The sequence below is a fragment of the Caretta caretta genome, chromosome 10 (assembly GCF_965140235.1).
Source record: "Caretta caretta isolate rCarCar2 chromosome 10, rCarCar1.hap1, whole genome shotgun sequence".
In the NCBI taxonomy this organism is placed as follows: Eukaryota; Metazoa; Chordata; order Testudines; family Cheloniidae; genus Caretta; species Caretta caretta.
The window spans coordinates 60,977,724-61,001,634 of NC_134215.1; the positions used below are offsets into that span (position 1 = coordinate 60,977,724).

A 23,911-nucleotide genomic window follows, 5' to 3' on the forward strand; every position below is an offset into this window, starting at 1 on the left:
ACTGTATATATTTTTGAATTCTCTGCCTTTTCTTTTTTACTTAGTTCCTGTTATAAATATTGTTTTATAGGATTTTAATGCATTATCTTTGTTATAGAAAAAATATTTATGTTGTATTTACTTTTTCCTTGCCTAAACTTTTCCCTTCCTAAAGAATGTAGGGAAAACTATTTGATTCTATTGCTGAGTTTGTTTGGTTTTACATTGAAGATGGAAATAATGAAATCTTTAAATAATAGAAAATAGGTATTGGTTATTTTAACTCATTTTCTCCATAACTTTATGCTTTAAAAATCTTTTGGGTTAAAATTTTATGGGTATGTTAACATTTTAAAGTAATAGTTATAACAAGTCTTTGAATGTTTACAATTCCTTTCATTAAGGATGTTAGACACTAGTGATTTAAGACTTCAAATTTAGATAAGTAGTAGTATTTCCCTTTTACAATGGTGAAGTGACTTGTCAAAGGTCTTTTCCTACCATTCCATCTTTCATGTCATATGCCCTTTCACCCATAATATTTATTTTGACTCATTCTTCCATTCACAATTCCATGCTTATTTTCTGGCTGCCTTCTACACCTGGGGCTACCACCCTCCTCTTTTACAACCATGTGTCTGAGTCTCCATTTCACTAAACCAGAAAAAATATTATGAAAGTGAAAACTCTTAACACCTCCAGACATTTGATGCCAGGTGTGATTTGTGTTGGAAACCAATCTGGGTGAGCTCTCTAGTCTAATGAATAGTTTGCACTAATTACCTTCCAGAGCATACTTCATATCCTGGGCAAACAGAGTCCACATGATTTCAGCACTGACTTTTCCCATGTTCAGCTCTTGAGGGAACCTGAAATCAATCACATTACATCAGTTCACCTGCTGCTAGAAATTAACTTAACTTGTACAGCAGAAATGCAAATATTTTTGTATAAAATCACACTGAAAGCATGCACTGCACTGTATTCTCCATTTTGTACAATTATGTTAACCATGTAGGAAGATTAGCCTTCAGATATGTGCTGCTGTAGAGTAACTGTAATAATGTTAGGGCCCTAATTCAATACTGAAGTATTTTCTGTACCAATTATATAACAATACACATTTATAAAAATGAAGTGAGGTCCATTCTTGGTGTAAATCCCCTGATTTCCAATGAGTTATACCAGAGAGGGGATTGGACCCTGGATCGCACTAGTGTTGCTAACTCCTTGCAGCACTACTGGCAATCTGAAGACATAGAAGAAACAAGTAAAGTGCAGTAAGATCAGTGAAAAGACTGTACTGTTAGTTAAAGCTTTTACTACTCATCTCATGTTTAATATGCTCTTTGAAAATAGTCTGTTTATACAGTGGTTGCCATTACAAAGTCAATATTTGCATACATTTAAGTGCAAAGTAAGTAAGGAAAAAGAAAGGAAAAACTATGCTACCTCAGTTACCATTGTGCAGTAGCTGTTGGCAAAATCTGACTTTTTAATGACAGCCATTGTATGTTTTGTACCAGGTTAAAAAAAAGGGGTGTGCATGTGTGCGTAGATATGCTGCTCTTGTTCTGAATGTGGAACTCATATCAACATCACAAGGAGTTCAGGGAATGGAGCCAGGGCAATCCATGACCCAAAAATTAGAGATTTGGAAGTCCAGAACATAAACTTGACTTGATAAATAGGACTTTCTGTTAATGCTGAATGTAATGGAGTGTGTAGGTACATATGAGATTCACAGGAACATGCCAACTTTTCACCATAAAAACAACAATTATAGGCCAAATTCTATCACCTTTGTTAGGAACCACATTACACGAGTGATGGCCATAGGTAAACAAGGGGAATTTCTCAACATTTACTGCTACCATTCACTATCCTGAACATTCATTACACAACCTCACTGTACTCAGAGAGAGAGAGAGAGAGAGCGAGAGCAAGACATACAGTGGTGACTGGCCTATGTAAACAAATTGTTTTCACTCATTTGTAATAGCACTGAGGAGCTGATTTATGGCTTTGCATTATTCTGTCATTCAATAAATTATGTTGCCACAAGAAAATAACCTTGTATATTCTACCAACTTGCTGTGCAGTCTCTACGTTCTTTATCCTGTTTATTAATGTACAATGATTCATACCAATTATAAATATCTTATACTGCAAAACCCATTACCCAGAAACAATGTATTAACAAGATTCATTACATAGGACCATGTTTGAGTAATAAGTAAAAATTATCTTCTGCTGCTAAATGTGCTTACGCACATATAAATTACTATGGGTGAAAACTAACCCATTTAAATGGAGGTATTGTATGTTGCATATGATTTGACTCTATATTTTTCAAATACTCAGTTTACAGAGGAATGGGTAGTCATTGTAAGAATGCCATTGGTAGACAAGTTCTGTGTAATTTACATTTTCTGAAAAGGGATGCAAAACTCAATCATTTTTCTACTCTCTTTTCCACCAATTATTGCAAAGGAAGTTAAAAACTTGGCTATAGATTTTTCAGTGTTTACATTTAGATAGACTTGTCAGAATTCATTTTTTAAAAAACAATTTCAATGGATATCAGTGATATTTGTTTTTAAGCATTTTTTCAATTTTGTTATTTATTTAAATTTTCACAGCTGTTGGAAGTTATGGAGATTAGACAATGCGGAGCTGTGAATAATTATTTAATGACAGTGGACACTGAGATTCAAAAAGTTAAAGTTTTATAACCATTAAAACACAAATTGTCAGAATCAGATGCCAAAGTTCTCAATTAGCATTTTTCTTACTTCACTTTTCTGTAAATTTTGGTTATCAATGGCAATATTTTTTCATTGGTGTGAGTGTGTACAGTGAAATTGATGTTTACTCACATTTACTGATAAAAAGCTAATCCTTCCAAATCTACATTCAGATAAGTAGGTTGGATAAATATAACTGCAGTTAGCTACTGTTTTAATGTGTGTTCACCCCACACTTGCCCTGAAGCGTTTAGTGTAGACTAAGAAGGGGGCCAATTAACCAGACAGGCCACAGCTGAGAGGAATCAGGTGGTTTAAATAATCGTCTGACTGAATAATGAGGGAGCCCAGCTGAGGAAGAACAACTGGGCTATAAAGATAGGAAGTTGGCAGCAGAGATAGGCTGCAGGGAGGTAGTCTGTAGTTATTCAGGTGTGTTTGGGGCTACAAAAGCAAGTAGCCTAAAGTTACTCCCTGGGAGGATGGAGTTTTGAGGCTGGCAAACCCAGAGAACGTGGCAGTCAGAAGATTAGGAAAGTATCAGGGGAAAAGCCAATAAGGTTCAGCGTAGACCAGACCTTCTCTGCTGATTAGAGGGTCCATGAGCTGGAACCCGAAGTATAGGATAGGCCTGTGTTCCCCTACTGGCCATTGGGGAAATGGCACCAGATAGGCAATGTATGTGAAGACTGCCTGACTCCATTCATAAGAAGATCCTTTGATAAGCCAGAAGGGGAGGACATGTGACCTGACCGGAGGGCTAAGGCATAAACACAGAACTCTTGTCTCATTGAGAACCAGAAAGAGAAAGTGAAGCATGCGGTTGGTGAGAGGTGGAAAGAACGTGTCTGACCTGGAATCAGCTAATCCCCAGAGCGACCAGAAGGTGGAGCACTTGGGGTGAGCAGACTCCTGTGACACAACCCAAAAGTGCAGGGTTATAGAAAATCAATCATAAATACTGAATAATAGTCTTAATAGTTTGGAGGGGGATGGGCCAATCACTAAATAACTATGAAAGGCTGAAACCTAGCATAAATCTAAATTTCTGGAAAGATTTAGCTCAGAAGGAATCTTCCTCCCCACGTTGGTAACACTGGGTATCATACTAGGTAACTTGGGAGGTTGGAAGGCCACGAGTGCTAAGGAAGCCCCCCCCGCGCTAGGCCCAAACAAACCAAAGCCTCTCCATTCCATGAACTTTCTGTAATCCTGCCAGACTATGAGGAAGCTAGTATAAAAACAGAGACAGAAAGCTGCAAAAACAGTTTAGAGCAAACAGCCTGCTCTCAGAGACAGCCTTCAGACAGCCTTCGGCCAGAGTAAGCATATAGATAAGAAAGGAATGTTTTGCACTAGCTTTCTCCAACACAGGAACGGATACAACCAAATAAGGCAGGGCTTACATAATGCTAATGAGGAAACATCTAATTGGCCGCTTTGGCTGTATTATTGTACAGGGCAATAGGTAACTGGTTGTATATGCTTCTGTAGCTAAGTTGGGGAAAAAAGGTATAAATTGTATGATATAATCTGCAGTCGGGGCTGCAGGATTTGAGACAGCTGTGTCTCCCTGGGCCTGTTTGCAGCTGCAAATAAATTCTCTGCTTCTCCACCCCATTGTGATTATTGGGTGACGCACACCGGGCAATGAACCCCTACTGTTGCTTGCCTTGGGCACTCTGTGCCGGCAACACCAGCTCTCAGAATTCAGCATGGGCTCTCAGCAGGTCAAACAGTCTCAGCTGGCCAGGCTGTTCTCTTCACATATCAGACCTCTTTTGGATCTTCCCATGCCATTCTTGCTGGGGTGCTCCTGACCCAGTACATAAGATTTAAAGACAAGAGAAATGCCAGACTTGCTATTGGACACAGTGGAATTTCAGCAAAGATAGGCATGGAGGCTTGCAGGGTTATGAGAAGGGTCCTACCAAATTCATGGTCCATTTTGGTCAATTTCTCAGTCACAGGATTTTAAAATCCTATATGTCATGATTTCAGCTCTATAAATCTGAAATTTCATGGTGTTGTAATTGTAGGAGTCCTGGGGGGCGGGGGCAGGACAAAGTTATTGTAGGGGAGTTACGGTACGGCTACCCTTACTTCTGTGCTGCTGATGGTGGCGCTGTGACAGTACTGCCTTTAGAGCTGGGCAGCTGGAAAGCGGCAGCTGCTGGCTAGGAGCCCAGCTCTGAAGGTAGAGCCGCCGCCAGCAGAAGCACAGAAGTAAGGATGTACAGTGTGGTATTTTCACCCTTACTTCTGTGCTGCTGCTGGCAGGGTGCTGCCCTCAGTCCGCAGCCACCTCCCTCCAGCTGCCCAGCTCTGAAGGCAGTAGCGCAGACGGAAGGGAGGTGTGGTATGGTATTGCCACCCTTACTTCTGCGCTGTTGCTAGCGGGGTGCTGCCTTTCAGAGCTGGGTGCCTGGCCAACAGCTGCCACTCTCCGACCACCCAGCTCTGCAGGCAGTGCAGAAGTAAGGTTGGAAATCCCACAACCCCCCTAAAATAACCTTGCGGACTCCTGATTTGAGAAACACTCGTCTGGGAAATCCTGTATGGTATAGGGTAAGAGCACACAAAAGACTAAATGTCATAGTCAATGACATGTTTTTCATGGCCATTAATTTGGTAGGGCCCTAATTATGAGGAATGGGATGGAAAGTGGGGCTCAAAAGGAAGCAGTCATGAGAATAATGGGAAGTTACTCCATCAAGATTCAAAGGCTCAGCCACACAGCTGGTTGTATTCATAGGGGAACAAGATTTAGATGAGATGGGGTAAGGTAAAGATAATACAGTACAAATGAGTAAAGGTCTAAGAGGGTTGAGAAGAGAGGGAGGGTGACAGATCAGTCAAGGATGTGACAGGTTTAAAGTAGAGGAAAGGATGAAGAAAACCTCAGAATGCCTGGATTATGTTTACTGAACATGAAAACTGGGTAAAATTTAATTAAACCACCAAATGTTTAAGTGATTACTATTGCCTAACAAACTCAGGAAAAGCAAAAACACTGTGATTTAAAGCCAACGATCCAGTATCCTGATGTTGTGGGGATTACAATCCTATCATATATGCTGCCATAACTTCAGTTAAATACTGAAAAGTGAGTTAAAGACAAAGGAACAACCTTACATGTTCTTTTGCTTTCCTGGGTTTAAGGCAGAGTTTTTAAGTTATTTTACAACAGCTTTTATGTTTACTTTCTGTGTGCAGTATCATTATAGTTGCGATAAAATATTCAGCATTAGCAATATGTACCACACAGTGCACCTGAGATATCATAGGACGTTCTTCCATGTGCTATGGAAAATAATGGTCATATCCCTGATGCTAAAAGTGTGATAAAGGTTGGTAAAGCTAATTCATTAATGGCAATGAAGTCTTATAAAGAGAAGAGGGGAAAACCTAACAGAGGTGTTATAATGGCACAATCTTCCTGAAGTTTAACACAATGAGAATGTAAGTATTAATTTTTCTTATTTACGTTGCAAAGGTTTGAAATCCATTTGCAAGGATGGTGTGTGGTATTTATTCTCTCTGTTGATATGCTCACCTATATGTTAAGGCTCTGAGCACATGATTATAATATGAGCTAGTATTTTTTACCATGAAATATCTTCATAGTCTGCCCGGTATTCAGGGGCCAAACTATTCCTTTGGATCCTGCCAATTTGTGCTGGAGGAAATTTGCTGTGGGCCCCAAGGTGGAAAGCTGTCTTGGGGGTGAACAAAGAAAGCAACAGTTCAAACATCCCACAACCCCTCCTGGGTTTGGAGCTGCCTGATAAAATCCCAAAAGTGGGCAGGGTTTTTGTGCAGAAGGGAGAAGGGCCAGACAGTTTGGGAGATGTATTGACTGATTCAGTGAATCTCCTGGGTATTTTCCACTGGTCAGGTGCACTTATAGATGGCATTTAAAGCAGGGTTTCTCATGTGGGATGGACTCTTCTCCCTCAGGAATAAAAATCTCCTTGGGCACAGCTGTTCTCACAGGTGGCAGGGTAGTATAATTTACACCCCCTGAATCTAGCTCCATATTTTTATTCTGCATAAACATGCTCTTCCATCTTGCTGTAGTTTTGCAGAGTTAAGAACATCGGTACTATAATATGCACTAATTGGCTTCAATGGAACCATAATAGTAAAAAAAAATTTATGATGTAAATGTAAGTACAGATAATCCCATTGAAATCAATGAGGTTTTGAGCAGCGGTATTCCATTCACACTGCATCGTGTCTTTCATGTAAGATATAATGTGAGTGAAGCTGCTAAAATTTAAATTAAAATTAAAACTCTTACTGACATCTATGGGATTTGAGGCAGAGTATGTAAAAGTTCATGGAATGTGGCGAAATACTGATCCTTAAAAAGCAGCATTAGGAAAAATCTTTTATAGAGAATAGTCACTCTTCAGAATTTCAAAAAACAAGTTGGCAATTTCAGCCAATTTTTAGGAACGTGTGTCAAGCACTGTTGGAATAATTGCTTGACAAGCCTTTAAAAGTTTTTCATTTAAGTGAGACCCCTTAAGATAGGGAGTGAAAAAATAAATTTTTGAGACTCAGGGAACTAATATTAGACGCAAGGAACCTTTTTCCCTAGATAAAATTGTATCTAAATTGAGAACGTATTTCTGAATGTTGAGCCTGTACAAATTATATGGTTGAAATTACTGAATCAATCAAAACAAGGATTAGCATGGAAACAGACCATTAAATAGGTAATAATTAATGTCATTATGGTCAGTATAAATATTTGACTAATGCTAACGGGGGAAGTTTCAGTACCCCAGTCATTTGTGACGTACTTTAAATGAACAACCATGAGACCATAAACTGCAGGCAAGGACTCTCAGTCAGGACAATGGGAAGTACATGAATGTCAATAGTAAACTGAAGCAATGTCTGTGGGGAAAAATTTTCAAATGCAGTCATTGGATCTGAATATCTCCACTTTTAGGAGCCTGAACAGGCATGATTTTCAAAGGGCCTGAGCATCCACAGCTTCCGCTAACTTCCATTCACAAAACCGAGTTTGGATTCCCTAAAATGAAGTTGTCCAATATCAACAAGTGATTTTAAAAATTTAGGCCACAGGCCCAACCCTGCTTCCAATGAAGGCAATGCAAAAAACTCTTACTGAGTTCAGTCAAGCCCTAATATGTTAAGAAACAGGACAAATTACATTATTCTTTAGTGCTGAACTTCGTTAACAAAAAAAATACCTCTGGGTACCTATTTGACGTTTGGATTCATGTTCTTTGTAGTACTAAGGCAATTTAACATGAAACATAAGCTGTAGACTGTAAACCGTTCAATACATGTTTCTATGGTTGTTTGATATTACCCCTCTGCTGAGCAAACAGTGAACAAATATTTCACTGGCCTCAGGGATTCTGGTTCTTTTCATTCATTCACTTGTGTTGTGTGCAGTAATAGCTGTGGTAGCTTATTTGTTCATATACTGTATATTTCACAGCAAGCTTTCTTGTGGAAGGTGTGCTGAAGTATTCTTAAATGGTCAGACAAAACCCAAATATAAACACAAAACCATCAGTATAAACATCCTGCCAAAGCTATCACATACACTGCATTCATGCAACAGAAAACAACTGAAGATATTAACATACTAAACTATTTTGACCTGTTTGACCAGTGGGGGGAGCCTAATGGAGCGAGTCAAACTTTTTGTTTTGATGGAACAGTTTTCTGTTGGAAAATGTAGCTTCACTGAAAATTAAACATTTCGGTAGGACCATGTTAATTCTGGCAAAATTTTGAAGGGCAAAGGCTAAATGATTCATTTAGACTTCCTTGTTTGATTTTTGATTAAGTGGACAGGTTTCATTGTGGTAATGTCAAAACCTTTCATTTTGTCTATCATTTCATTTTGATTTACATTATACTATTAATTTTAACATAGTGTATTCATATATTTTATATTGAATTAATATTCTATATTTTACTATTGTCAAAAGGTTTCTATCTTATTCAAACAATGTTTTAACAATATCATAATGAAATTTGACATTTTCAAAATGAAACAATTTAACTTCTCTAAACCAGTGTTGACAAATTGAATTTTTCTTTTTGGAAATTTCGATTTTATTTCATTTATTTTTGCATATTCACTTCCTGAGGAGTATGTAGGGGCTCTGGTAATCCATCAATTCTGGAATAAAATATACTTGCAACTTCATTGGAAGAAAAGGGAGAATTCTGCCACTAGATGACTGGGACTCCCAACAAATATCCAGTTTCTCGTGTTGATAGGCTCAGCAGTACTAGTAATGGATGGTTATGATTTGCAGAGATATTCATTAAAATCTATTTTTGTGGGGCTTTTTTGTTCCATTTTGATTTGAATCTTGGTTTTAATGATCCCAACAACTAAAAGTGAAATTCTTTCAGTTACACTTTTTTGCCTAGTTTAGGTTCCAAATTACTAAATCTGGTTTACTTAGGCTGGATTGAAGAAACTTTCCCAAAGGCTCACTGAAAAACCTGCAAACCTTTCAGCCAGTCTGGCTAAGGCTATGTCTACACTAGGGACCCTACAGCAGCACAGATGTACCATTACTGTTGCACCGCTGTGAGGTCTCCTGTGTAGCCGCTCTATGCTGGCGGGAGAGAGCTCTCCTGCTGGCATAATGAAACCACCCCCAGTGAGTGGCGGTAGCTCTGTTGACAGAAGACCGACTCCTGCTGACATAGTGCTGTGCACACCAGCACTTCTGTTGGCAAAACTTATGCCAGTCAGGGGGGTGTTTTTTCAGACCTCTGACAGACAAAAGTTTCACCAACAAACATACTACTTTTAGATGAGCTATTACCAGCAGGAGAGTGAGTTTGTGTGTGTATGGGGGTGGGGGGGATGTGAGAAAACCTTGATCTATGCAGGAAATAGCCCGACTTGATTATGTAAAGAGTTGTCACTTTGGATGGGCTAGCACCAGCAGGAGAGTGAATTTGTGTGTGGGGGGGTGGAGGGTGAGAAAACCTGGATTTGTGCTGGAAATGGCCCACCTGTTGATCACTTTAGATAAGCTATTACCAGCAGGACAGTGGGGTGGGAGGAGGTATTGTTTCATATTCTCTGTGTGTATATAAAGTCTGCTGCAGTTTCCACGGTAAACATCTGATGAAGTGAGCTGTAGCTCACGAAAGCTCATGCTCAAATAAATTGGTTAGTCTCTAAGGTGCCACAAGTACTCCTTTTCTTTTTGCGAATACAGACTAACACGGCTGTTCCTCTGAAACCAAACATACTACTGAAGACAGTCTGAAGTTTCATGTACCAATCTAAATGTGAACTAGTCACTGCTGGAATTATCATTGTCCCTTGATAGAGGAAAAACCTTCATCCTTTGTTACATTGGTACAAATGCATGTGGGGTGTATTTCTGATGGAGACACTCATGCTAAGAACAAGACATCCATGTGACCATTATCTTACAGTATACTAGTACTGTGCTGTTCCTAACGCTTTCCAAGACACAAAATACTTTATAACAAGGAAACCTGAAATGATGTCCTTTTTTAACAGATTGATATAATGTGCATATAAAATGACAGACCCACGCCCCCTTTTATTGTTTGATTTTATGCAGTTGTTCCCTTATATAAATAAATTAGAAAAAGGAAATGGTCATACTAATATTCCATCCATATCTCAATGAATTCTCCATTACAAAGGCACATGAGTCTGAATCACTTTATACCACTGTAGAACTGTTTGTTTGTTTTTTCTACACTTTGTTCAAGTAAGGGGCCAGGAGAAAAACTCCATTGGAAGGAATGATTTGGATCTGCTGGATACCAGGGCCATCCCTGTTCAGCCCTGTGTTTTGCACCAGATCCTAGGCCCCTTGGACTCCTAGGCTCTCTGGCAGCATGCCATGCTCCCAGGGAATTTGCTGCTTGCTCCTGATCCAGGGGATCCTATCTAAGGTGGGTTCCACAGCATGGAAAGGGATCCATGGAAAAATTAAAGAATCCTGAGATGGATGGAGCCTCTATGGGCAGGTGGCAGGATGGTGTGTATAGTCAGAGCCGACAGCCCTCTCCACATATGAATCTCCTATCCAGTGGGAAACAATCACCATCTTCAATCATCAGATATTTCTGCCAGACTATCTTTTTTAGCAGTAACTGCTAAAGTTAACTTTATTATTTATTTGCTACAGAGAATCAATTATTATTTGTTAGTGAATTGTAGTAAAAAAAATAACATTACCTTTCAATTCTCAGGTACAGAGTGTACATGCTTCCAAAGAAGAAACCCTAAAGTGCTTGGTTTGGGGATTTAGACTAGATGTTTCCTTTTGGCATCCTTCCCTTTCTGGGATACTTTATATCAGGGATCGGCAACCTTTGGCACGCTGCTGGTGGGCCGGGACAGGTTGTTTATCTGACGTGTCTGCAGGTTCAGCCAATCGCAGCTTCCACGACCACAGTTTGCCGTCCCAGGCCAATGGGGTCTGCGGGAAGCAGTGCGGGCTGAGGGATGTGTTGGCCACTGCTTCCCGCAGCCCCCATTGGCCTGGAACAGCAAACTGCGGATGCTGCAGGTAAACAAAACGTCCTGGCCCACCAGCAGATTTCCCTGACGGGCTGCATGCCAAAGGTTGCCAATCCCTGCTTCATATACTGGTTGAAAAAATGGAAACTTGCATCTATAGTGGAAAATCTATATTGGAAACTTACATCAATTTTTCACACCCCTGAGAGAAAGAGAGCTGTGTCATCCCAGCCCCCCGTGCACACAGTGCTAGGTTGATGGAAGAATTCTGTCGACCTAGCTACTGCCTCTCGGGGAGATGGATTAACTACAACAATGGGAGATCCCCTCGTGTTGCTGTAGTGAGGGTCTACACTGAAGTGCTACAGTTGTGGTGCTGTAGCATTTTAAGTTTAGATGTAGCCTTAGTAACTGCTCTGCTTAAAGCTCCATTTTGTTTTCCCTTCTATGCAACTTCTTCCGTTTCCCCTTCTTTTCTCTCTGGGTGAACTGTAATTTATCATCTTTCCTCCCGTAAAGATCAAAGTTGAAGAAGAAGCAAAAATGAAGCACCAAGAAGGATAATAAATAATTACTCAAAAAGAAAACCCAGTCTAATGAAGAGGTGAAAAAGACTAAAGGAAAAAAAACTGGACAGAGTAAAACTTTGTGAAGCAAATTAATCAAGGAAACCAGGAAACTGAAAGCACCTGCGACACTTAATGTGGTAGCAAATGCTACCCCAGGTTCCAATACAGAAAGACAAAGTTGAAATCTCTCAGCAAAATCAGCTGAAGCCATAAGCAAGACTCATATTGCAAATCCTGTTAATGTGCCATGTTCACCAATCTGATATCATAATTCTGGTTCATTCAATAGCTTCGAGCAAAGCTGTCCTTCAATTTTTCAAATAAGCTGGCAGTCTTTGTAATATGGATCTGTCCTCCACCTGCCACCTTGGATCATCTCCAATAAACAAACAAATCCATTCTCTCTGGTAATGCTGTGAAACAGAATGGTAGCTATAGTGTGGGGGCCTATTTAGAGACCAGTCCTGCTTTAGTGGGAACAGGATTAGGCACTTTTAATTGCTGCGATATATACACTATATTATATGAAATGGTGCAAAAGCTAAGATGCTGATAATCATTTTGTCTGTTTGATTCAGCATCCAAAAATAAAGTACTTTGTGTTAGACATACAAAAGTCTACACCAAATAGCATTCAGGATTATGCCTCCTACTGATATAGCTGCCTTTAATGAGAGTGACCTATGGTATAAGATAGACTAATGGCCCAAAGGGGGGGAAATAGGATTCAACAATCAATTCTGGCAATGAGCTGAAGGCTATGTACAGACAACTGGAATTGCCCATAGGTACAAGAAAATTAAATCAGTTGAAATGTGCACAGATGTCGAGGCCTGCTAGATGCTGCTTGTTGCTCTGGTAGTCCAACAGTGGGAGCAATAATCAGCATGAAGTGTTCAAAGAACTGATTACGTAACAAAAAAGAAAAATTCCAAAAGAATAAAATAAAAACATATCAAGAGTAAATATCTAACTTAACTGTACTTCAGAGACATGAAAATAGAATTATCACGCTTTATCAAAAAGACACCTCATGTGCACGTTTGTGCCTGACTGGCAAATCGAAATGGGGTCTTAAAATCTGTATCTACAGGAATGCTACATTGTCTTGAAATTTGATATGCCTCATGGGGGGGGGGGGTTATGAGGTTCAGTCAGTGATCCAAATATGGGGCCTTTTGCCCAAGGCATTCCCTAGATACAGCCACCCCCAAAACAGCTTTTCTTAAAATTGACGTGTTTTGGCAACGTTTTTCTGCACACAGACAGAGATCAAGCCAGGGCTGAGATCATCACACCAGTGTCTCAGACACCCAAGAGTCATCCCAACAGAGTGCACCTTGCCCACTAGCCTTTTGGGGGAAATCCCATTACAACATTATTAGCTCTTTGGTTAATTCGCCAAAGACTTCAGTTCTCCTGTTTGAATCATAGAACATCAGGGTTGGAAGGGACCTCAAGAGGTCATCTAGTCCAACCCACTGCTCAAAGCAGGACCAATCTCCAACTAAATCATCCCAGCCAGGGCTTTGTCAAGCCTGACCTTAAAAATATCTAAGGAAGGGGATTCCACCACCTCCCTCGGTAACGCATTCCAGTGTTTCACCACCCTCCTAGTGAAAAAGTTTTTCCTAATATCCAACCTAAACCTCCCCCACTGCAACTTGAGACCATTAGTCCTTGTTCTGTCATCAGCTACCACTGAGAACAGTCTAGATCCATCCTCTTTGGAACCCCCTTTCAGGTAGTTGAAAGCAGCTATCAAATCCCCCCTCATTCTTCTCTTCCGCAGACTAAACAATCCCAGGCTCTCCTCATAAGTCATGTGTTCCAGTCCCCTAATCACTTTTGTTGCCCTCCGCTGGACGCTTTCTAATTTTTCTACATCCTTCTTGTAGTGTGGGGACCAAAACTGGACACAGCACTCCAGATGAGGCCTCACCAATGTCGAATAGAGGGGAACGATCACATCCCTTGATCTGCTAGCAATGCCCCTATATATACATCCCAAAATGCCATTGGCCTTCTTGGCAACAAGGGCACACTGTTGACTCATATCCAGCTTCTCATCCACTGTAACCTCTAGGTCCTTTTCTGCGGAACTGCTTCCGAGCCATTCGGTCCCTAGTCTGTAGCAGTGCGTGGGATTCTTCCATCCTAAGTGCAGGACTCTGCACTTGTCCTTGTTGAACCTCATCAGATTTCTTTTGGCCCAATCCTCTAATTTGTCTAGGGCCCTCTGTATCCTATCCCTACCCTCCAGGGTATCTACCTCTCCTCCCAGTTTAGTGTCATCTGCAAACTTGCTGAGGGTGCAATCCACACCATCCTCCAGATCATTTATGAAGATATTGACAAAACCGGCCCCAGGACCGACCCTTGGGGCACTCCACTTGATACCGGCTGCCAACTAGACATGGAACCATTGATCATGACCCGTTGAGCCCGACAATCTAGCCAACTTTCTATCCACCTTATAGTCCATTCATCCAGCCCATACTTCTTTAACTTGCTGGCAAGAATACTGTGGGAGACAGTGTCAAAAGCTTTGCTAAAGTCAAGGAACAATACGTCCACTGCTTTCCCCTCATCCACAGAGCCAGTTATCTTGTCATAGAAAGCAATTAGATTAGTCAGGCATGACTTGCCCTTGGTGAATCCATGCTGACTGTTCCTGATCACTTTCCTCTCCTCTAAGTGCTTCAGAATTGATTCCTTGAGGACCTGCTCCATGATTTTTCCAGGGACTGAGGTGAGGCTGACTGACCTGTAGTTCCCTGGATCCTCCTCCTTCCCTTTTTTAAAGATGGGCACTGCATTAGCCTTTTTTCAGTCGTCCGGGACTTCCCCAGATCACCATGAGTTTTCAAAGATATTGGCCAATGGCTCTGCAATCACATCCGCCAACTCCTTTAGCACTCTCGGATGCAGTGCATCCAGCCCAATGGACTTGTGCATGCCAAACAGATTACACTGCGCATGTACAGAGAATGTCACTCTAAGGGGGTTGGAAACTAGCTATGACTCACAGGGCCTGAATGGCTCAAGGGGAAATCTTACAGCCATTGAACCTGAGCAACAATGAGGCACTGTGAATTAAATCCCAACTCTAGGCAGAAATCTTAAATAACAATAAAAAAGGAGACCTCTTGCTACAATCTGCCGCTGTCAAAGTTTTGTTTATGTATTTTGGTGAAATAGAATCTGAATACAGCAGAATAATCAGAAGGCAAGGGAAGTATTTTTTAAAAAGAAAATAAATATTACATATACAAATGCTCACTGGGAGAGGAAGTGATTGCGGTGGAAGAGTAGGTGGCAATAGGGGAAGAGGGGTGTAGCAAGGGAAAGGGCAGTTATGGGGAGCAGGATAAATGGGGATGGGTGGTAGGAGAAGGGCTGAGGGTGTCAAGTGATGGAAGGAGGTGGGGGGATGTGGAATGGGAGGGGAGAGGTCGGACACGGAGAAGAAGGGAATTAACTCTGTATTTCCTGGCTTTCAGTTGATCTTTGCTGACCTTGATGTTCTCAAAATCTGACACTGTTCTTTCATCTCTCCTGTTTTCAGAAGCAATGACAACTGTTGTATATTTAACCAAAATATTTTACTAGAAATAAATATAAAAGGAAGGTATTATTAAACTATAACAGTGATCCCCATTACAATGTCATATTTCCTGTAGGGTAATACTGGATTTAGATACATAATCTGATCTGTTTAAGAAACAAAATGGAAATCATAGTTGCACATTGGTAATTCAGGGCCCAGTTTTTGTGCAAATCACTTCACATCTCTGTTTTCCCATCTGTAAAATGGGGATAATGATACTTACCTCATTTATAAAGTGCTTTGAGACCTACTGATGACGAGCACCAAATAAAAGCTAAGTATTACTATTATTATATATTTTCCCTTGAAAGACAGACTTTGATTTGGCTCTTTGTAATTCATTTGTGTTCACTTTTGTCAATATTTGGGAGCACCTCAGAATCTTAAAGAAATAACATCTCTTGCATTGCTACTGAGTGTCTATTATTTCTAGAATGTATATGATGGATTGTGCATGAGGCTCCTTCCCAACCCCGCAAAGGTTTCCAGTTATAGATATCCAGCGTATCACAGCAAACAAAAAATATTTTTTAACAAAAACCATCTTTCCTACATCACCAAAAAGTAGAAACCTCATGCAGAGAGTATGTTACACCAGGACTATTGATTAGTTTCCAAATAAAATTTGAAGTATTGGTTTTGACCTAGAAAGATCTAAATGATTTAGGCCTGGACTATCATGGGGTAACATAATTTTGGCAATTAATCGATCTTTAACTATTCATTGTAAATAGGCCCAATGGCCTGTGATGGGATGTTAGATGGGGTGGGATCTGAGTTACTACAGAGAATTCTTTCCTGGGTATCTGGCTGGTGAATCTTGCCCACATGCTCAGGGTTCAGCTGATCACCATATTTGGGGACGGGAAGGAATTTTCCTCCAGGGCAGAATGGAAGAGGCCCTGGGGGTTTTTCGCCTTTCTCTGCAGCATGGGGCACGGGTCACTTGCTGGAGGCTTCTTTGCACCTTGAAGTCTTTAAACCATGATTTGAGGACTTCAATAGCTCAGACATAGGTGAGAGGTTTATTGCAGGAGTGGGTGGGTGAGATTCTGTGGCCTGCATTGTGCAGGAGGTCAGGCTAGATGATCATAATGGTCCCTTCCGACCTTAATGTCTATGAGTCTATCAGAGAAAACTCCTCTCCTTCTCCAGGTTATACAGCTCCACCTGTAATCAATGCTGGATTCAAGTTAGTATTCCCCTAATACAAAAGAGAATTGGCTGATGACAGGGAGTTCGCTATGGTGGCGGGGGAGGGGAATGGTCCCTGACTCTGGAATTCTCTTCTCTCATTGGTTCAAAAAAGCCTGGGTTTCTTCATTCTCAGCGCATACTACAAAGCTCATCTTCTTTTAAAGGACCTAGAAGGGATGGCATGAGGATATTATAGTTGTTATCTTTGGGCCAGATTTGGCCGCCCTTACTCACGCTGAGTATACCTCACTGCACTAGTAGTGCTATTCATTTCAATTAACTATTCACAGAGTAAGGTACTACTTGGTGCGAGTAAGGGTGGTAGCAGCTGGTCCTTTGCGGAGTTCTTAATTACTGGAGAACTGTTGAGATTACAGTTGTATAGTGTTTTGAATGCCAATGATAATTTGCTTGGTGAAATTTATTTTGTTGGTAATTTTCATGTTTTGCACAAGTGCCTAAGGTCAAGAAAGGCAATTTTAAAAAACAGGTAAGTAAACCTGTGGACTTCCATATATTAAATAAAAATGAAAATTAAATAACCTGACAGTTTCCTATTCCAATACAGAAACCATTTATGTACTTTGCATACAAACACATGAGAGTTCAGACTGAATGAGCATTTTAAAAGTTTCAAATTACCCATTTCATTTATTTTACAACAGACAAATTTCTCAGAAAAGAGTGATTACTACTAAATAAGATCTTAGTTAATGCCTTAAGTCACTTACCTATCGGCTATATTTAATGCTGGTGTCAGATAGCGCTGTCCCCTCTACACTCCCATGGAATTCCCAAGGAATTTCTACAAACATTTCCCACTATTCCTATCACTGGGTCAGCTTAATTGGTGGTAGAAAAGGTGGGAGCTCTAGTACTGACAAAGCTTCAGACAGGCATTTTTTTGCACCATGTCATCTAACCCTGGTCAGAGCAGGTCTACAGGACAGAGTGAAATCCTGGCCTTATTCATGTCAATGGCAAAACTTCCATGGAGTTCAATGGAGCCAGGATTTCACCCATAGTACTTAAAAGTCCTGGCACCTTATTTATATTGATGCTAGCACTAAAGGAGTCAAACCGATGGCAGCATTGGTGGGAATTTTTAGAGTAGATAAGGCCCATGAGATGCTGAAAATAGCTGTCTCAGTGGAGTGGAGATCAACCAATTCAATGCCCATTGTGACAAATATCACTAGACACCTCAGCCTGGTCAATATTAGGTGCTGACTCAGTGGATCCCACCCGTATCAGTGATACTATCATTTACAATGTCGGCATGAAGGCAAGCAGGCTGATGTGCTCTGCTTGAAATCCAACATCATACAGAGCAGTGCCTTTAATGACACTGAGACTGCATTTACACAGACACAAAACTGTGGAACTAGAGCAACCAAAAACAACTGGAAAATTATTATCTTTAATGGAATGTCCCATTTAATTTCACTAGCAAGAGTGCCTATGTGAAGAACATGGGGGAGATCTGTATTATTTTTATGATTATTATGTCTTCCTCTATTTGTACAGTCTGCCATATGGCATCAGGAGATTTAATTCCGACAGCAGTTCTCATATGTCCCCAGGAAAGGAGCACAATGATTTCAGATAACCAGCCATCTACCCACACCAATGGCATAATGACTGGATTCAGAGTAACAGCCGTGTTAGTCTGTATTCGCAAAAAGAAAAGGAGGACTTGTGGCACCTTAGAGACTAACCAATTTATTTGAGCATGAGCTTTCGTGAGCTGAGCTGTAGCTCACGAAAGCTCATGCTCAAATAGAATGACTGGATTGTTCTCTGGGATGGTCTACCTCCACCCACTGGGATGTTCACCAGATAGATGGGCAACTTGGGGACACAGAGAATAAAGGTGCCTGCCTGGTTTTAAAAAGACACGCTTCCTGAAGTTTAAAGAAGACAAGGGACTGAAAGGCAGTGTCCACAGAGAAACAGACAGACCCCAAAGGGTACCTGGGATAAGTTGGGCCTGCCTAAGCCTAAAGGAAATGTTAAGCTTTCAATAAGACATACGTATGCAAGGTTTTGTTGTTTTAACTCTTTGCTCTGTGAATGCTATGTTTCTATAATAAATAAATAATACTTCATTGTGAAAAAAGCTGTTCTGAGTCACTGCATTTACCTACTGGTCACAACTTCCAAAAGCATGCCTCTTGCAGGTGCTAACCAAGTTGGATCTGCTGAGGAAACACAGTTGTTAAACAGGATAATGTAGCCTGGGGACCTGGGCTGTGAATGGGAGAATTACAGGATTGCACCTGGAGAGGAGTGAAGGCACTGTAGCCTGTTACTTGAAAGGGGGGCACTTGAAAAAGGCCAGGGTCAAAGGTGCAAGATAACCCTGTAAGCATGAAAGTGTGTTAGGATCAGAGCTCAATGGGGCTTTTCATTTCTGTTTCCAAAATACCACCATTGGATCCCATTCCCAGTGCTTGAAATGTCCCCATTTGATTATTTCCTGTTTTGGGCACCTGCCAGAAGCTGCAAAGCCTAAAAAACGTAACAAAGAAACCAAATGGCTCCTTTAAAAAACCCCTGTGATTGGCAGGCAGCTATGGTTATAGGAAACCCATAGATATGACTACGCCTTTCTCCCTCCACCTGTATCATATGTCTCTGTGTAAAGTACATGGAAGTTTAACAGGTTTCAGAGTAGCAGCCGTGTTAGTCTGTATTTGCAAAAAGAAAAGGAGTACTTGTGGCACCTTGTTAGTCTCTAAAGTACTCCTTTTCTTTTTGGAAGTTTAACAGTAGCTGACAATTTTTAAATACACCAGGCAGACCATATTAATCACTACTTGTTAAGTGATCATTACTTGTCTTGGGAATTTTGTCTGAGTAAGAACTTCATGACTGGGCCCTTGAAAGCTATACATTTTAAATCACATTTTTAAAATGTAAAAACACATGTAAACAAACAACTTTTATTTGGCCCCAGTGCATGCGCAGCAATCAGAAAAAAATCAACTCAGATTTTAAAAAGTGTTTTCTAGTAGGCTGTTTTTCGGTTGAAATACGTTGCAAATACTATGATGAAGGTTTTATTTACATAAGCAGCACTACAATGCAATAGTTTCCAGACTGTCTTCCTTTGGCGAAGCTTCTGTATTTAGCATAGTAGGCCACAATCCTGCCAAAATGTTTACATACTTGAGTAATTTTATATATGAGTAGTCCAACTGACTCCAGTGTGACTATTGAAATGTCTAAGGTTACTCATATGCAACACTAACAAATAATCCGTTATTTGTATTATGGTATAGCATAAGGGCGAGATTAGGGGCTCATTGTGATAGGTGCTGTAAAAACACTTAGTAAGAAACAGTCACTGCCCTCCTGAGTTTACAGTCTGAACAGGGAAGACAGATGGTGCCTTGAAAGGCAAACAGAGGAAGACAATGGAAGTCACTTGCCCAAGGTCCCATAGCAAGTCTGTGGCGAAGCCTGGAGTAGAAGGCAGGTCTCCTGAATCCTAATTCTGTGTCCTATCCACCGCAGGGTCTGGGATCTAGTTTGTACTAATACATACACTAAATAATATCTAAATATTCAGAGAAAAATGGGAAGTAAGCAGGAATGGGAAATTCTAGCTGGGTAAATTAGCCTTCACATTTGACCCAGAGTGTATAGTTTCACACACACATTGCATGAATATAGTTTATAGGAGAAAAATCCCACTCAGTGCTTCATATTCTAACATTTGTTTTAGGGAATACATATTCTGTTGCAATTGCTTATAAATTTAACTACTGTACTTGTGCAAAAATGCACACATCATGATTTTACAAGATATGCACAACATATATCTGCACAGCACAGGATTGATCTTTTAATCTGTCTTTCACTATTCAACACTGCAAAATCTTTACAGATTATTTGCTTTCAGAAATATATTGTACATATAATATTTTTAATCTGGCCTCTTTATATCCTAATCTTAATACCTGTAAGCAGGGTCTGAACGAATGCTTCTCTGACAGCTAGCTGGGCGGGGGAAGAGACCCTAGTTGTGTTTATGTAAATACAGTTTGCTCCTGCTTTACTTAGATTTGCTAGATATTCAGCTGATGGAGCAATGGTGTGCTCATTTTAATCAATTTGGCTGGTGTTGAGTCAAAAATTGTTAGTACTGAATGCGGGGGTAGTGAAATATGGTTACCAACGATTGTAATTATTGTGGGAATACAGAAAAGAAGGACTGTGCTTAACCTGTGCCAAAGGAGAGAGTCACTTTCAGTCTAAAAAACCTTGGTAAAGCAAGGGCTCGAATGTCCGACCCCTGGGAAAGCAAGAAGAGTAGGGGCAGAAATGCCAGTCAGGAGACTGGCTGCATGCCCTCAAGAGTCCTCTCTAGGCTGGTTTAACCTGTTCCCCACTACTGTCCAAAGAATAGAGCTAGATAGGCTTCATTAGGAGCCTCTTTTGTTATTTTAATTGCTCAATCAGAGCAGAAACCGGTTGTGATAGGACTGTGTTTCCCACATAGAGCTAAAATTACCACGGGCTAGTCTACGCTGGCAAAGTGCTGCTGTGGTAGCGTTTTTAGGTGGCTTGTGTGGTCGTGGCAGAGCGCTAGGAGAGAGCTCTCCCAGAGCGCTAAAAAAACCCACCTCCATGAGGGCAGTAGCTACCAGTGCTGGTGCACTGTCTACAGTGGCACTTTACAGCGCTCAGGGAGGTGTTTTTTCACTCCCCTGAGCAAGAAAGTTGCAGCACTGTAAACTGCCAGTGTAGACAAGCCCTAAGAGACTGGCTGGTGGGAGCAGCGAGCAGGCAGCCAACAGGGGCAGCCAGCAGGAGCAGCAGGCAGGCAGCTGGTGGGGCAGTGGCAGTGAGGCGTGACAAGTGAATAAGATGTCTCTCCCCCCACCAGCTTTACCCCCAACCCAGGATGGGAGGTGAACACTGCAGATACACCTCTGAACTCTAGGTCTGCACTGACGAAGGGCAACAACTGTGAGTGGGGTGCAGAGAAGGGTTGGGCACGTGAAGGGGACTTTTGGGTTGGTGGATTTAAGAACCTGAGGGGAAAAGAACACTGCCCAACCTACTTGGGGTGGGTCTTTTACTCGTGGGTTGTTTATGAACCCTGTTTGTGGTGTTTTCCCAAATTAATGCCAAGTTACTTCCCTCCTTTCATTAAAAGTTTCTTTTCTACACTCAGACTCTGTGCTTGTGAGCAGGGAAGTATTGCTTCTCAGAGGTGCCCAGGGGTGATGTGTAAATTTCCCAGGCTACTGGGTGGGGACTTGAGCTGGTTCTGTGTTGGATCAGTGGAAAGGAACCCCCAGCTATTGAATTTGGCCCTGGCTGCTCCTGGCGCCACCTGACAGAAGGGTTACATACCCTAGGCCAGAGGTGGGCAATAATTTTCGCAGGGGGCCATTCTACGAATTTTGGTAAGTCGTCACTGGCCGCACATTTCTACTATATTAATGGAGAGAGTGCAGGGTGTGGAAGGGAGTTTTGGTGCAGGAGGGAGCTCCAGGCTGGTGAAGAGTGTTGGGATGCAGGAGAGGGTGAGGGGTGTGGGCTCTGGGAGAGAGTTTGGGTGCAGGAGGGGGTTCTAACCTGGGACAGGGGATTGGGGTGCGGGAGGGGATGCGAGGTGTAGGCTCTGGCCGGGAGGTGCTTACCACAGGCGGCTCCTGGCCAGCGGCGCAGCAGGGTTCAGGCAGGCAGGCTGCCTGCATGCTGTGGTCCCACCCCGCTCCCAGAAGCGGCTGCGGATGGCTGCTGCTGGCACAACTCTGCACGCCCCTTGGCAGGAGGGAGGCAGCGGGTCTCTGTGTACTGCCCGCGCCCACAAGCACTGCCCCTGCAGCTCGCATTGGCCAGTTCCCGGCGAATGGGAACTGTGAGGACAGTGCTGGGGGCAGGGGCCGCGCACAGAGCCACTTCCCCTCCCTCCCGCCCCCCACCAGGGGCACGCAGAGATATGCCAGCAGCAGCTGCCCACTTCCGGGAGTGGTGTGGGGCCACGGCATGCAAGCAGCCTGCCTGAGTGCCCCGCTGCGCCACCAGAGTCATGGCAGGCCAGACAGAAATGTTAGACGGGCCAGATACAGCCTGCGGGCCGTATTTGGCCCACCCCCGCCCTAGGCCCTGAAGATGGAAAAGATCTTAGGCTTGCCATATGTCCACTGTAAAAATTGCTACAAGGCACCAAAAATAGCATTTTTATAAATGGAGGTTGATTCTTACAAATTCCTTGGTATACAGAGCTCTCCGTGACATTGTGTTATGCCCAAATTAGTATTTGACAACTATAGGTACAACTTCCAATTGTCATTGTACATTGCTTTGGCATTTCTTATATTTGATATCAAATGTCAGAGAGGGAATAGAAATAGAGAACACAAATATTCTGTTTGTCAGAGTTGCTGAACAACCACCCTTACCGTTAATTTATTAGCATTTTCATCTGCTCAAAGTCACAAGTTATGAGGAATGCAAACCAAATTCACGATATACAGAAATACATAGACAACAAACCATACACACATGCAAAAATCAACCAAAACTAAATGTAAACACTTCTAAAACGTAAGTGATATGACACGAGGGTTATTCTGTTTGATGCTGTATGTTCTAACTTAAAATGTGAAAGTTCATAGGTCAAATTAGTTCCTGGTGTAGCTGCATCGAAGTTAGTGGGGTAACAATAGTGAAGAAATTCACTCTACGGGTATCTGAGATGATGGAAAACAATAAGATTTATATACACAGAGCTTGATTCTCCTTTCCTTTACACAAGTTCAATGCTAGTGTAACTAAATTGACTTCAGTACAGGTAAGTAAAAGGTGAACAAGATCCATGAGACGCACTGTCTGAAGCTGGTGGACTAAAATTTTTTTGGAACTCTACAAGCAAATAAGACTGCAAGGGTTTCTTTGTGTGACTATTGTTAGGCTGAAAGATTTAAAGACAATCACAGACCTCATTAAATCCAACAGTGTGCCACACTTTCAGGCTCAACAGAAGGAACAATCAATCCCCTTTATGTAGTAAGAACAGCTGAGGGCTAAGGGGGTGAATGCCCAAGGCACTAGGCCATGTGGAAGGTCAGAGCTAAGCTGTGTGCACTGAGGGGTTTCGCTGGTTGCAAATGCAGGGCCTGAGATATCATTTGTAGGCTGAGTGCACTAGAGGCAGAAAAAGCCTGGAGAAGGATTTGTGAGTGTGACCCTGAGAGGAAGCAGAGAAACAGGGCTTATAGGGTACAGAGCTCACTGGAGTGGCGGATTTGGGGATTTCTGAGCA

The 23,911-nt window shown here is 41.7% G+C and overlaps 1 protein-coding gene across 2 annotated transcripts in view; it reads right to left on the reverse strand.

The window, feature by feature from the left end:
- Positions 1-23,911, reverse strand: part of UNC13C (unc-13 homolog C) — a 405,344-nt gene that overhangs the window by 138,586 nt on the left and 242,847 nt on the right. For both annotated transcript variants that reach the window (XM_048867013.2, XM_075133069.1), the window contains exon 18: positions 763-848. In XM_048867013.2, coding sequence (XP_048722970.1) covers positions 763-848 — 86 coding nt within the window. The remainder of the gene's footprint in view (positions 1-762; positions 849-23,911) is intronic.